A 15913-nucleotide genomic window follows, 5' to 3' on the forward strand; every position below is an offset into this window, starting at 1 on the left:
TCCCTCTGCTGGGGGAAAGGGAGTGTCCAGGTGTGACGTCACCGGAGCAACACGAGACCGGAGGAAGTCTGAACACATTTATGGTAATCAATGAAAAGTATTGACTGGTAAATGTGCACTCTTTGAGCAAATTGCGTGTGAATGCTGTCTGCTGAATGAAGCCGAAAAGCTTCGCCGAAGTTGCTGAAAATGCCGAATGAATTTTAGCTGAAAAGTCCAAAGCTCAACTGCATTGCAGCCTAATGCTAAAAGAAAAAACCCTGAAAAGTGAAAGTAAAGCTGGAAGAATCAGCTGTTGGAAAAGCTGAAAGAAAAGCATACTAGTAGTATTAGTAGGAGTTGTAGTAGTATTAGTAGTAGTGAAAAAGTGGTAGTAGCAAGAAAAGTAGTAGTAGTAGTAGAGGCAATAGTAGTGTATAATATATATATAACAGTAGTAGTACAGGTAGTAATAGTAATAGTAGGATCTGGTTCTGTCTCATGGATGATAGCTTTACCTCTTCCTCCCTCTTTCCAACCCAGGACAGAGCTGCTGGCCTTCTTGATGAGTCCAGTCTCTTCCTGTTCACAGCTGGCGCCATCTTGCATACCACATTACCCATAATAAATGGGATGGGCAGTAGAGTATTGATTAAAAATGTCTGAGAATAAATGATTAGGGAGACAGCTATTCTACAGTAAGTCACGGAAATCAGTCAACTTTCTGCATGACAACATGCTGAGTTACTGATGGGAGTTGTATACAAATATATCCCTTTATCTCATGTTTTATGTCATGATTTATTACTTTTCAAGGAGGGAGCTGTCTTCAGGTGTGAACCCGCCCTGTCTGAGAAAACTGAACGACACAGGAGCCACCGGGACGTGGAGTCTAAAAGTAAGAGAGGTGGCACTCAGGTGTGATGATGATGATGATGATGACCTCCGTAGAGATGGACGTGGGGGCCTATTTGACCCGCATCGGCTTTTCCGGCTCCGCCGAGCCCAGCCTGGACGTGCTGCGGTCGCTTCACACCTGCCACCTGCTGTCGGTGCCCTTTGAGACCCTGACGGTGCACAGCGGCGGACTAATCCAGCTCCACCTGCCTCTGCTGTACGACAAGATAGTGAACCAGCGCCGAGGCGGTTTCTGCTTTGAGAATAACGGGCTCTTCTCCTGGCTGCTCCGCGCACTGGGCTTCCAGGTGACCCTGTTCTCAGGCCAGGTGAGGAGTCTCATCACCGGCTGCTACGGGCCGCCTTTCGACCACTTGGTCCTTATGGTGACCCTTCAGGGGCGGCGGTGGCTGTGCGACGTCGGGTTCGGTGGCCACGGCTTCACCAACCCGCTCTCAATGGAGACCAGCGCCCCCCAGGAGCAGGGCCACCGAGTGTACCGCATCAGAGAGGACGTGGGGGTGCACTTTGTGGAGTGGCAGGGGGAGAAGAACGGAGGGGAGGCTGGAGATTGGTCTGAAATCTACAAGTTCACCCTGGATCCTCGGTGTATGGAGGACTTTACTGAGATGTGCCAGTACCACCAGAGCTCCCCCTGCTCCATCATGTTCTGCAAGTCCTTCTGCACGGTTTTAAAACCAGGTGGTAGACTCACCTACATTGGCTGCAGACTGATCAGCACCACGTTTCCCGCACAGGGAACAGGGGGAGAGCTGGAGATCACAACCAGGGAGCTTAAAGATGAGGAGATCCGGGGTGTCCTGGCAGAGGAATTTGGAGTTGTTCTGAATGCTCCGCTCATACCAAAGGATGAGGCGATGACGCCATTGTCGCTCATGTATTGATAAAGCTTCCACCTCAATGGGCAAGAAACTTTAACTCAGATTTGAAGAAATTTTCTTTTGTTGGTGTGTGGCTCAGACACACCACACACATTGTACCATACATAAATCACATGCAACAAAAGAGATAAATTGTCAGTTTGATTTAATAAATTATACATACACTTTTAAGATGTACAATGGTCATTGCATTATTTCATATCCATCTTTTTTTTTCCTTTTTTTTTTAAGACAAAGTCTGCGTTCAAAGTATTTACACATGTACAATTATCAGGCAGCACTTTACAAAGCAAGGCATGAACGACAATACAAGATGTTGAGCTTCAAATCAAACCTCCAACCCTCACCCATCTGCCTGCTCCGTTTGTCTGAGGAGAATCACTCCGCTGTCCCATGATTATAATACATTTTCCTTTCACACCTTCGATGGGCGTGTAGGGGAATTCAAGAAATCGAACGACATCCATCGAATCCACCGAGCTCCACGGGAGATTCAAAAGGGATTACAGTCCAAGGACTGAGTTGAAAATCAAAAGAGGGTTGGTAGGGGGCAAAGACGGGGTTGTACGCAGGGTAACCGGTGCAAAAATGTGGCAACGTTTGACACACACAAAAAAAAAATCTACTCTGCAATGGGGTTGGAGGGTGGGGCTGAACTTGCTCTTCCAGCTTTCCGTTCGTAGTTGACGAGCCTCTGACCAACCAGGTACCTGTAAATAGAGAGATTATCAGAATATTTAGGTTTGCACCACGTGGTTTTTAAACTTACAGTATTTAAACTGGAATCTGGCTTTACAATTACCGTCATCACTGACTTCAACACCAACTCTTAACTCACACAGATAACCTACATGTGGTAAAATAGACATTGGTTTCCACAGATGCTGAAGTCTATGCTAAAACCATCCTTACTTGTCGTTCTTGATGTGCTCATAAAGGCGTTTAAACTGTCGGATCTGGAAGGACAGGATGCCGATAAGCGAGACCACCATGAGGAGGAATGGGTAGATTCTCCTTTGCATTAGTATCTCCATCTCTGGGGTAACTCCTGCAAAAGTAAAGCATCTCAGTCAGAAATTGCTTCTGTGAACGTCCCATTAGCCGACACTGTAGTCACTGTGACAGTTGTCTAAGGTAAGCAGGAACGTAATATCTTTGAGAAACCTCTAATTTTATATTTATTCGTAGCACATTCACAGGATTAATCTGATGGAAGCCGTTAGTGCATTAAGTGGAATAACTCCAGTATTTTTAATCCTGGGATCTATATTTTTTCATATATTTTGGGTTTGAATGGACTTGTAGGTACAAAAAGTTAGCTAGTAAATTGCCTCAGCAAGCAGCCGAGAACAAGTGGTGAATGGGTTCTTATAGCTTTAACATATTCCTTCTGGCCAATTGTGCCAGATAAAAGTGCGTCCACTAAAAGTGCTTGTTTTTGTCACCGATAGGCTCATGTGGCGCAATTACCTTTAAGGATTTACATTATAGGCCATTTCAGCCCCATCACAGCTGCTGATGGACGCGATTTACTGGACAAGTTCCAGCAGTTTTTATACCTACCTGTGATCTCAAACCCAAAGTGTATAAAATAAGGACCTGGTTTAAAAATACTGGAGTTATCATTTAAGTGGTAAAGGCCAGTGCTTTACTCCTTTTCTTCTTGCAACTAAGATTCTATGCAGTACTCAGTACACAAAAGGATATCAACTGATCTTTGTCTCTTAATGTGGTGTCCTCAAGCACACATACGTAGACACTGACCTACAGCAGGCACCACCCCGGCAGCGATCACATACGGCACACACAAGGACAGCAGCAGAACTGAGATGACCGGAGCGGCCAGTTTTCGGATGATGAACTGGAGATCAATGTTGCGAATTCCGTTGGCATAAACCTGAAGAGAAGGTTTACACTTATTATACTGCTCAGCTAATTACAATGTAACTTGGATATTGTCAGTCTCTTATTCTGCTCTTTGACCAATGCAAAGTCAGCCATTTGTTTCTTCTCCAGTCCAGAGAATAAAAACTACTACTTCTTTACAGTAGTGGATACTTGTTGCTCTAAAGGAGAAAACATAGCATCGTAAGATCATTACATGTTAAAGTGTAATATCAGCCTAAAACCCACCTGCTCAATGACAGTCTTCAGCCACCACTGAGGGCCCATGAGCGTGATGGCAGCGATGATTTTGGCATGGAGCACTCCAAGAGCCCAGTCCTGTCAATAACAGAGATCAATGGATGAACATGGAAAGAAGAACTGGGAATTATGTGACAATGTTAAGGAACACAACACAATACGTACACTGCAATGACGTACTAAAAGGTGGATTCCAAGGCAGGGGAGGGAAAGATAGAGATGGAAGAAGACACAACATAGACCCACAGTCATACCTGCCAGGGGTAGAAGAGTGGTGTTTGGTCCAGGGGTACTCTGAGTGGAGCCACAATAACCAGTTCAAACAGAAGGCCCAGTAGCAGCGGGATGACTCCAGCGACCAGCAGGGCTACAACCAGGGTCTTCAGAATCTGCACACACAAAGTTAACATAATTAATAATGAAATGTTGAATACTTTAACTGATTAAGGGAATAAGTAGTGTTTTAAGTGTTATTCCCTTTGATGGCACCAAATTTTTTCTGTCATGGGACAAAACTGCTGCATCACTGACAGACTAGACTAAAGGAGAAGCTACCAGCTTGGGATATTACTACAAGGCAGACGCCGGCAAGTTAGGATATTTGCTAATGAGCTTGTGATAAGCAACTGAAGACTGAACAAAAACACTGCATTCAGGTCGAGCTCGAGACAATCTAATGGCTGGAGAGAGAACTAATTACCATACAGCTCTGAAGCCAAGTTTTGGTGTTTGCCAACAGTAGAGGCTGCCTACCATGAGTGTCCACTCCTGGACTTTGTGTAAGATGACGGTGCGTCCCTGGGGCATCCAGGCCAGCAGCACAGTCACTCCCCGGATAGACAGCCAGCAGACATACAGGCCGCAGGCTGCTGTGTACAGCTCGTGGATTTTGGAGTTTCCTGTCCAGAAGGACATCAGCCAGCGCCCGGTGAACACTGAAACACACACAGAACAAAACAAAAATTACCACTCTTCAGCTGTTTCCAACTTTACAGTGATCCTCAGGCCTGGTTGATGAAGCACTGAATCACTATTTGAGCTAGAACATAAAAAAGCAGACATGCATATATATAGATACGCCCTTTAATTATGGGCTGGGTGTGGGTCTACAAAGTAGAAAATTGCTGGTTGTGCTTTATACCACAAAAATCTCACCTGGGAGGGTTAGACACACCAGACTGGCCACTAGCAGAGTGATGCACATGAATGCTATCAGCAGCACAATCTGGAAAAAAGAGAGCACAAGTTTCAGAATAGCAATCAACGTAGTGAAGTGATCAAACTCAGACATGTTTGATTTTCATTCTCCATTCTCTTCAGCACTGTTGAAATGTGTTTATACTGTATTTCTTTAACAATATGTAGGAAAATGCAAATCAAAGTAGAAGTGGAATAACTGAGTGTTCACTTTTATGGCCTCAGATGTACAGTAAGTGGTACCTACGGCTGTGTAATGTTTCTAAATTTGTGTGGAAAACCACAAAGAGTTGGCCTTAGTAAAAAAAAACACAAAAAAACCCCCCAAGAGCTTTGATTTTATATTCAGTTATAAACGCTAACATATTTATTGTGACAGTGTGGCTTTGTAATAACCGTACCAATGGCTTCAGAAAACATTGTACAGGTTTATATGCAAGCTGGAATCCACGCAGCTAGGAATTGCAAACTGTGACCAAAAATTCCTATGACTGGAGATAAAGCAAAACAAAAACTAACAGTAATAAAAGATGCAACTCCCCAGAGATTGCTTCAGAAACTCATAATTGTTGGGGCCTTTCTCACCCTGAATGGGAAGCGCAGGGGTCTGTGGTAGGGCTGGAATCCCACTGGCCCCCCTTGCTGCAGGATGGCCTGATGGGCTGCGTGCAGCCCCTCGCCAACAGCTGGTGCAGGGTTGTTATTGTTGTTGTGGTGACCAGGAGGAGGGTTGTTATTGTTGTTGTTATTCACAGGTTGGTTGGCATCATTGTCCTCCTGCTCCCCGAGCAGGTAGGAGTGAAGGTCTCTGTGGAGGTAAAGATGTGTGTGTTTATGGACTGCCAATCTGAATAAAATCAGGGACCTAGTGAGAAAATGTGTGTGGTGAAGTCATGAAAACAGATGCAAGTGTATTGACTCACAGTAAATATCCAGCACTGACTGTCCAAGCCCTCACCAGGCCTTTGAGCCACTGGCGGGTGTGTCCCTGCTCCAATAGAGCCGGCAGCACAACCTGAAGTAATAATAGCTCCAACGACAGCTCACTGACCGGAGCATCACTGAAGGGAAAGAGGTGGACAGGGTCAGAAAAAGCCATTTCATCAGTGTGTGCCAGGGCACGTCCCACAGGGTTACACAGACCGGTTATTGTCAATGCAACTCCCGTTTTTCATCAACCTTTCATGTTGGCAATATAGTCAATGTTTCCCCTTTTGCTCAGGATGTGCTGTGACAAGATGATGTGACTATCTGGCCTGAGGAGGAAGTGGTTTTGCACACACCATTTAAGTTTACTTCTGAGTGACCTATAATTTTGTTAGGTCGGCTACCTGTAAAGCATGACGTTGTATGGGAGAAAGGTGGGCAGCAGTAGCTTGATCAGCCTGATGGGCAGCCACAGCATGAGCAACACGATAGAGCCGAACACCACCACGGACAGGATGAACCGCCGCAGGTGTCTGTAGATGGGCAGGTGAATCATCTCCTGCACCGGGTTAAAATCTGGGTCATTGAGGTTTCTCAGAAACCACAGCACTCCTGGCCTCAGCACCTGACGGACCAACAACAAGGGTTAGTTGCTTTCATCAGCAAAGACGTATCTACAGTAAACTAATTCGGAAAAGCAACTTAATAAAACAACAAATGTTACTGTTTGTAATCGGCATCGTACCTCTCTCAGTAGGAGGATGAAAGAAGCAAAGTAGAAGACATAGACCATTCCCACTAGCCAATGCAGGAACATGGTGGTACCAGGGGCTGATTTAAAACTCAACTCTCTGTCTTTCAGCGAGGCATCAAACATCTCCTGCAGGATGAGGACAGCAAAATGTTAAACAAAAATATGATTTCAAATTCAGCGATGGCTCTAAAATGATGAATGCACAGTTGAGTGGGTGATAAAACATGCTATGAATAACATTTGCACAAGCCATATTCTTAACAGATTATAATAAGACAAAGCTCAATCATTTTCTGAGAGCATACGTAGGATGAAGGAGTCCTCCAATGCTGGTCAGAGCTAAGCCCCATTTTCCTTATTGTTCGCTCTAATAAGTGCTATTGTTGACCTTTAAATAGGATGGATAATTTAGATGCCCTATATCTCACATGTCTATTACAACCTTTAAAACAGCATTGCAGTGGATGCAAAACTAGCTTTGTCATTGTCAGAAGCTCAAACTAATTTGTGAGATGAGCTGAAATGACAAAGATAGTTTAATCCACATAATCCATTTTCTAGCCAATTAGATTTTCTCACAGGCGAACGGCTGCAGAACAGGAAGGGCACGGTTTCCTTCTGCTGTGTAACCTGCTCCACCTCTTCTCAGCCGCATTTATTGGCATAACATATTCACTGGCTTACAACGAGTAGCATAGGTGAGGGGAAGCTTAGGTGGCCACTGGAAGGTGGAGAGGGACTTGGTTTTCAGTTAGCGTGCCAGTTAGCGACAAACTCTGAGGCATATGCGACTCCCTGCAATCGTCGAAGCCAGTTGGTTTTCTGTTTTTCTGTTAATAAATGTATGAACTGTGTGATCAACAGCATCTGTTTCCGTCTCTGTGCCGGGGAGAAATGACAGATGACTCCACAGGATACAGAACGCCACACCACTACTGCTTTTTTAACGCAGTTTTGGCAAATTGTGTTAGAAAGACATAAGCATCTGCTGAAATGTCAGACAGGAGAGCAAAATTCTGAAAATTAGGTTAGCTGTCACTGACTTTGGAGGAACTCTTTTAGACTGGCAGAAAACATGGATACTATCTCAGAAAAGTATTTGTTACTATAACATATGGCAGAGTATCTGTATCTACGTTAGCCAAAAATAAGAAATGAAATGAGCCTTCCCCTTATTATAGTACCAAACTTTGGTTCCAAATCTTAACATTACACCAGTTTGATGAAAACGCAGACAAGTGTGAGGAATTTTCAAAAGCAAGAATAAGATCAGTTAACGGGTTTAACACATGCTGAAAGGAGAACCAGAGAGTCTTACTAAAGAGCAGATGTCAAGCCACCACCCACAGATGAGTGGAAATACGCCAATCTCCACGACAACGAGGAGAGAGACCTGTAATGCAAGCACAGACATGTCAGTAACACTAGACACCACATCTCTAGATGAGGCGTTAAAATATAGTGATGCGACTCTGTTTTCTCATTCACTTTTTCAGCCATGTCAAGCATGACATATTCATTGTGATCATATTTGGGTCATAATGTATGTAATTAATTACATCCCCCAGCCTGTGTGTGTGACTGCACACAGACTCAGTCTGGTGTTCTGGTGGTAAATCTCCGTAAGTGAACATTTCTGTCCTTATTTCCCCCACGGACAGGCCCTATACCACACAAGTTACACAAAGCAGAAATGCGCTAAGCTGCGTTACCTTGACAACAATGTAGCAGACTCCCAGGAGACGTCGGGAGCGCTGGAACCTGACCAGGGCAGCCAGACCCTGAGACAGCCATTAAGGATCAACATTGCTTAAACATTTACACCCACACAGACCCAAAAGAATACATTTCACATGCGCTGCTTGCCCTTGTAACATTGTGAGCCTACAGCCAATGGAATCCTGTTTGGCTTAGGTTTTACACTGCAGAGTACAGGGGATTGATGGTGTTAGACAGAAGGATACGTGACAGAGGATGAGCGTCATGGCCAGCAGTATGTAGCCCACGATGGTTGTGATTAAGCCCTCAAAATGGGAGGCTTGGACCTGAAGAAAAATACAAAGTTGTAGTCAAACTATTGATTATTGTTCAAGCGATGCAATGTTGCAAGTTAATGCTAAGTTGATGAGAGCAGTTTCTTACATATTCCTCAAAGCCAAGACCCACGACCGAGAAGTGACCAATGTGGTAGGGACAGAATGCTGAATGAGGGGAAAGAAGGAAGTCATTTTTCCAATTGTGGCATATAAATGCAAATGCAATCAACATGCGCCATTACTGTCATTATGTAATGGAGATGAGTGGATAAAGGTTGAGATATTGGTATGAAAAAAGGAACAGGTTCGTATAATTGTACAGCCTTTCAGGTTTTTGTTGATTGTGCTGTATGTTGGATAATCAAAATGGAAATAAGTATTTTAGGCTTTATTGCTCTATTGTGTTTTGATCCTACTTCAGTATGTTACTGTACTACTCTTGCTTTAGGCTACTCACCAAAGACCAGGATGAAGAGTGTGTTGAGAGACACCACCCAAAAAACATGCTCCTACAAGACAAAGACACAAAGACATACAACTTACAAACTCGTCACACGTGTAAAAAACATGGATGACAAGTATGGATGTGAAGACTTACCAAAAATACCAGTGAACCATCCAGGCCAAGCATCTAAAAGGGACATGGAAAGATAGTATGTGTTTCATGTGCATAGGTTTATAGCACAAATAGAAAAATCCCTGATAAGAGTTTTGTAAATTGAGTACAAAGAATGGGTGTGTTTTGAGTTTAGTAATGAGAATGTCATGTAGAGTTACCCGTTCCCAGGTGAGCTCCTCCGCTGCTCTGTCCCACTCTAAAGCATTCCAATTCATGTCATCTACAGAGACATGTATACAATGAAGATTAATACAGTCAAAACTGTAAACGTATCTACGTAAAACCTAAAAAGTATCTACATAAACAGCAATAGGGTAGAAATTAAACTCTAAATGCATCTTCCTGCTCATCAGCTATGGCCACTGCATTTTAGCACACACACACCAATTATTTTTAAAAAGGCTGTTATCGCTTATTATTATTGACGCTCTTCTGGGGAACTGTATTCACCCTGAGGTGCAAAACAAACTATTGTGAAGCTTTTCCAGTAAATTAATTTAGCTGTGGTGATGCCCCACTGCTAGAATAATGTATAACACTATCACGATTCATTATCAGCCCCTTTTCTCTAGCCTGCTGCAAAAACAGTCCATTAACCATGGTAAAACAAAACAAATAAGTGTGATATGAGTGCTGCGGGTAGCATGTCGTTATGTCATACTCACATCAATTGTGATGCCTTGGCAAACTGACAAATGAGACCATTGTGGATGCTATTTGTATGCTCCAATGCCAGTTGCGCTGTTTGTTCTAGTGTTCCTGAGTGTTTTCAGACTGCATTTCCATGAACCATGTTTTCTGTTGCAAAAACATGTGGCTCCGACAACAGTCATGTCTGACTCATTCCAGCATATCTCACTTCTGACTCCAATTACAGCCAAACCAGCCAGGAGAGAATCCTGAACACTCATATAGTGCTTACTTTACATCAATACTAAGATGAGCAACAGTTCCTTATCAAATTCTAACCTTGTGCTCCATTGTTGGGGTCTGCATCTTCAGCTGCTGCTCCCTCCTCTTCTTCCAGCTCGGGGTCATCAGCCTGGTCTGGGGGGGCATCAGGGGGTTCAGGCTCTGCCTCATTCTGAGCTGGTGGATCAGCAGGAGCTGGTTGGGCTGCAGGGGGCTCATCAGCTGCTCCCTGGCCTGCAGCTTGTGCCTGAGGGTGAGGAGAGAGGATGCATGGCTTTAATATTGGGTGATTTTGTGTGGATGCGTGTGATTGAGATTGGATGTACGTGCATGCCAGAATAAGATATTGCCAAGTAGCTTGCTGTGTACATAATTTAAATCCAAAATCCTACTTTAACCCATACATGACACACAAAAAAATCTATGCATATCTTCACTGTTCATGTGGTATGTTTGAAGTCTGACTAAAACTGACGTGCATATTCTAAGGCAGTATCATGAACAATGCTCCTTTTGATGCTTTTATTCAAATATTTGGCCTTATTGGCAGTGAATCAAGCAAAGTACCTCATTGGGTTGTCCGGGTGCATTCTGTGGTTGCGGCTGATGCTGCTCTAACCACTGGGGAGCGCCACCATGGACTATCTGTTCTCTGAGCCACACCAGGCTAATAAATGCACACAGAGTGCATGTAACCACGAAGCAGCCCTGTAGACAATCTGCAAGCAGGTTCTCTCTGCAGGAGCACAAACATTAACATGTGTAAACATACAAAAACACTGAGATGTTCCTTGAAAAGTAAAGTAGTGTCTCATCACTCACGTAGACAGCATGTCCAACGGCAGTGTCAAAAGTGAGCTCACAGAGCCTGTAAACAGACACTTGTAGATGCGACCTGAGACAGAGACATCAGATGAATGTCATTTCGCACAATTCAAAAATACTGCATTGTAACATCTTACGTAATATGTCAGATTTAAATAGATATAATCTACATGTCCTTCACTGAGAACTGAGGAGAATTTACATATCTTAGAGCACATACAGCAGTGCCTGTTTTGTAGTGGTGCTAAAGCTGTAATTCTCTTGATCGTGTTAAACCACAAACATGAGCTAATTGTAAAGCTTAAGTCATAGTCACACCATAAATGTTTTTTTATGTTCCACACGTGTACACAAAGGTGAAGCACTTCCTTTCACTCACACTGGGAAATCTATTAACCCTGATTGCTTTACGAAGAGAAAACAGAAATCAGATGTTTAAGCTAATAAAATAACTGATATGCCTTGAAACAAAAGGTGTAATCCAGTATTAAGGAGGAGATTGCTGTCGCCAAGAGCATTAAGTTCAATCGCTGCATTTGTGCCTGTGTTTGCCCTGCTTACATGCGGTGAGAGGAACCACCCCGAGCCACGCGAAGGCCACCAGCGTGTAATGGAACCAGTAGCGAATGGCTGTGCCCACACTGGTCAGCAGGCCGGCACAAATGTCCTGGATGGGCAGACGGGAAGGCATGTCTGGGGAGTAGACTGAAGTGGAAAGAGGGAAGGAGTGAAGCAGAGGCTTTTGTGAAAATAACCTAAATATTGTTCAAATTGCGTATCAATGAAACAAAGTGCTTTCAATAAATGCTTCTTCAGGAAACTCGGGGCCGTTTAATAAATAAAAGTGGATGATCCATCAATGTCACAAGTACTTACTTGGTGTGAAAGCAAATCTGTGCTTGCATAATTCACAGTACTCCTTCCTGCTGTGCTTCAGCCACTGGACCAAACTATAAAGCAACATTTAGAGGTAAGTAAGAATGTTTACATTTTCATCACATAATTTTGCATGAGTGAATTTGGGTAGACAGACTGGAAAAGTGAATGTTCACATCAGTAAGAAATGGAGACCTACTGCAGAGCTTAGGACAGACTGGAAAAGTGAATGTTCACATCAGTAAGAAATGGAGACCTACTGCAGAGCTTAGATCAGATGAAACATCCACCTGTACAATCCCTATGAAATGTAGTAAAACAGGTGTGTGTGTGTGTGTTCACATTTGAAATTTCAAAGTTCTAATGTAATTTCAGTTCATTTCACTTGGCTCCATAGTTTGCAGTTTCCCAAATGATCTCGATGTTCGTAAACACAAGATTAAACTACGTAGTGTCACCAGAAACAGCTCACGTGTTGCAGATTGAACCCACAGTCTTAGATGTTAACATTGTGAGACAAAGGTCTATAATGTTGACCCAACGCAGATCTTTTTCATGTATACTGCTGCCATGGCCCTATGTGGGTATGATGTGATGAAGACGAAGGCTGAGCTGTGATGACCTGTCCGGGACCTCTGGACCCAGCAGACACTGACTGCGAGCACTTATCATGTTTCAGTCATGGTAAAACACTTACCCTCTTAACACTAACACAAAAGGGCGTATCACTTATTCCTGAGCTGATTTGTGCTCGTTGGTCGCTCCTAACAACACCATCCCAGCTTCTTGTGACATAGGTTAGACTCAGGGATTAACAACTTGGTTATGTAAGGGGGGTCATTACACCAGCTGATTCCAACATGCATGACAGCATTAAAGAACTGTGTCTGTGAACTGTGCGACCTCAGAACAGGGCTATACGTAAGACTCAACTCAACTTACATCATTTAAAAAGTTTACCCCTGAGGAGTTGCCCACCTGATGAAAAAAACAAAAATCACAAGCTTTGATCCATAAGTGTGTCTGCATTTGATTTTTACTTACGACCACAAGGAAATAAAGATAAACCAAGCTGAGGCTCACACACACTCAGCACAACTATACTATCCACACACAACAGACTGTTATTCTAAACTTTGTGGGGGGTGACTGTGAACTGATACGGATACAGCCTGAGGTTCAACAATTACCACAGAACAATCCAGGCCGGGCCTTTGCTTCTGCCTGGGGATTTCCATGCACCTGACCAGTGATGCTCACACACAGGAGAGATGAGAACACAGCAAAATCTCCAAAATACCTGCAGGGGCTGGTATTGTTTTCAGTGGGCCTCTACCTCACCAAATGGCAGTAATACGGGATACTATGCAGCCTGGATGTGACAGAGGACAAACCTGTTCTGCACCCTTTCACGATTCTTCTATTACATTTGTTATCAAGCCATCACTGTCCAACTATACGAGGTGTCCAGTTACTTAGCAATCACTGTACTGCATTAATCCCATTATGTTATAAGCATGCAAACAAAAGGTCCTGGGAAAGCACTGGCCGCAACACTGAATCTTATGCTGTGTTCTTTCAGAAATGGTAGATTATAATGAATGCATATGACGGCACTAGATAGAATAATACCTTGATGATCAGTTCTACCCATTTGATCTCTATTGTAAGTGTGCACAGGAACTCTAATGAAGACATCAGGTTCATTTTTGGAGCAGTGTGAGTGAGGTTACTGTGAACTTTGGAATGACTAATGCATCAAGTTAACAGTGTCCAGCCTTAGCCTAGTTACGCACTGGTCTTTTAGTGCACACGTGAATGTTGAATAAAGGGAGTAAGCTTCCTGGGGGGTGGGTTGGGAGGGGGGGCAGCAATGACAGTGACAGTAATCAGATCCAGAAGCACTTACCATTCCTGGTGGATAAACTTGATACTGCCAGTGCAGACACAGGGGTGGTACAGGGGTTTGTCTGGGGTCCCCTCAGAGCGGCACACACGACAAATATCCGCTGCAAACACACACATAACACATAACACGTGAGTGAGTGAATGACACCCATCGCCAAAGCAAAGCGCAGGGGTGCAGACAGAGAGTAGTGGGGCTGAGATATATGTCAGTAAGCATGTGTATTAAATAGAGTAATGTTAGATCAGTAGTACACATGGATTTAAGCGAGTTATTCCTCTCTGCTGTTTTATGGCCATACATCAGGAGACTGATGACATCACCAGTAACGTCTAGTCCTTTCTACGCTCTCCTCCACGTCGCTGCTCCCCATATTGAGCTCGGCTGCAGTAACACAACGCTATATTTTCCTGAATTTGGCTTCCACCACACTGACAGGCTGTTTAGGCATGCTAAGTTAACCACTAGCAGGCCAGCTCAGCAGCAGGGTCGGCTCTCGATGATGCACTTTAAAGCTAGTGCTGCTAAACCTCCTCAGCTCGGAGGGCAACAAGCGACGCCTTTACGCTATTTACCTTCTTCGGCGGTGTCCATGTTGTTTGCTAAGCACCGGTCACCGTTTCTTCCAGGAGAGGCTTGTACCGTGAACCCATCCACGACACGGACAATAATGCTTAGCTAGCCAAATTAAGCTAGCGAGACGAGTGTATCCTTATGTCTCGGATGCATTGACAATCATAAAATGGTTTCCCCACACACTGAACACCAGCGCTCGCTCCGTTGTGTCCTTTCACATCCAGTCTGTGTTCATCGGACTCAATCTCAACGGTGTATTTCTAGCGTAAGACAATAAACTTGAAAGTCGTTACATCCTCCGCGTTGCTGAAATGACAGTTTAAACCTGGGAGACAAATCGCTAGCTGAGCTGGCTAACGCATGCGCTAACGCCACTGCTAGCTCCTGTCACAACAGTCCTACTTTACCGCAGCGGGTCACATTTTACGGCAGGAAACTTCCATAACAACTGTCACGTGGTTACTGAACGGTTAGCTATGAATTATATATTTTCATTTTTAAAATCCCTAATAAATATGATATTATAATGTAGTATATAAACTCATCTAAAATATACATTGGAGAAAGTCTTGTTAATGTCTTCCCTCTCAGTCTTGGATACTTCCAGTAAGCGAGTATTAAATATTCACCTATGTTTAACAGCGACACCTGCAGGGTGTCACCTGGACGTGTGACTTTTATGAAACATTTGACTTCCACCTCTGAACATTATGCAGACCAGAGTAAAGATCCAAATCCAAATCCTGAACACTCAACTCGGCTCAACTTGGCAGAAATTACTTGGTTTCGTTTTTTTTTCCGTCAATAAAACAATGATTCTTAAAATGTTAATCCTCGATTTGGACTTCCATGTTTTCCGTAATGATTCTCTAGTCTATTTATTGTAATTTAAATGAAAATTGCACAATTATATTAAATGTAAACGCAATTTGGGATTCAAGTGTCTGGCTGCAGCCTTTCGCAAAGCTTTCGTTCTCTTTGGCAATTAAATTGTTACTAAATGTTACTTTATTTTACTTCTTAACATCCTCCTTTAACCCCAAGTATGACTTATCTACTAAATCGAGCTATTCATTGAATAGGTCGTGTGAAAAACTAAACGGAAAACTAAAGTTAGCAAATTAACCATGGCATTAATTATCTTATTAAACTTTTCATACAGTACTTAATTAGTTAGCAGGTATGGGGTGCCATGAGTTGTCCCTTTAGAGCCGTGTGGCGCCGTGGCTTAGTTGGTTAAAGCGCCTGTCTAGTAAACAGGAGATCCTGGGTTCGAATCCCAGCGGTGCCTTTTGGGACACGACCAGGAGGAAAACACGGCCTCATAGTCATAGTTAGTTAATTTACACAGAGTCGGAGTTG

General features: G+C 43.6%; 2 protein-coding genes and 1 non-coding gene across 3 annotated transcripts; 2 read left to right on the forward strand and 1 right to left on the reverse strand.

Annotated features, from left to right (window-relative positions):
• Positions 1-58: 58 nt before the first annotated feature.
• LOC139220907 (arylamine N-acetyltransferase, pineal gland isozyme NAT-3-like) lies at positions 59-1940 on the forward strand. Its single transcript, XM_070852776.1, has 3 exons — positions 59-83; positions 523-677; positions 796-1940. Exon 3 carries the CDS (start codon positions 903-905, stop codon positions 1779-1781), a length of 879 nt encoding a protein of 292 aa, XP_070708877.1. The 5' UTR covers positions 59-83; positions 523-677; positions 796-902; the 3' UTR covers positions 1782-1940.
• Positions 1907-14934, reverse strand: LOC139220906 (E3 ubiquitin-protein ligase MARCHF6). Its single transcript, XM_070852775.1, has 25 exons — positions 14551-14934; positions 13979-14078; positions 12070-12143; positions 11755-11898; positions 11191-11263; positions 10936-11104; positions 10426-10615; positions 9615-9676; positions 9436-9468; positions 9295-9346; positions 8944-9002; positions 8766-8846; positions 8514-8582; positions 8120-8194; positions 6793-6927; positions 6452-6672; positions 6044-6181; positions 5706-5928; positions 5079-5148; positions 4677-4858; positions 4178-4312; positions 3912-4001; positions 3543-3675; positions 2691-2826; positions 1907-2488 (listed from the first exon to the last, which is right to left on the reverse strand). The coding sequence occupies exons 1-25, from the start codon at positions 14567-14569 to the stop codon at positions 2401-2403; spliced, it is 2751 nt and encodes a 916-aa protein (XP_070708876.1). The 5' UTR covers positions 14570-14934; the 3' UTR covers positions 1907-2400.
• Positions 14935-15768: 834 nt separating this feature from the next.
• On the forward strand, positions 15769-15842 carry trnat-agu (transfer RNA threonine (anticodon AGU)). The gene has a single exon. It is a non-coding gene; the product is annotated as a tRNA-Thr (tRNA).
• Positions 15843-15913: the final 71 nt, after the last annotated feature.

This window comes from Pempheris klunzingeri, chromosome 21 (assembly GCF_042242105.1).
Source record: "Pempheris klunzingeri isolate RE-2024b chromosome 21, fPemKlu1.hap1, whole genome shotgun sequence".
Lineage (NCBI taxonomy): Eukaryota > Metazoa > Chordata > Actinopteri > Acropomatiformes > Pempheridae > Pempheris > Pempheris klunzingeri.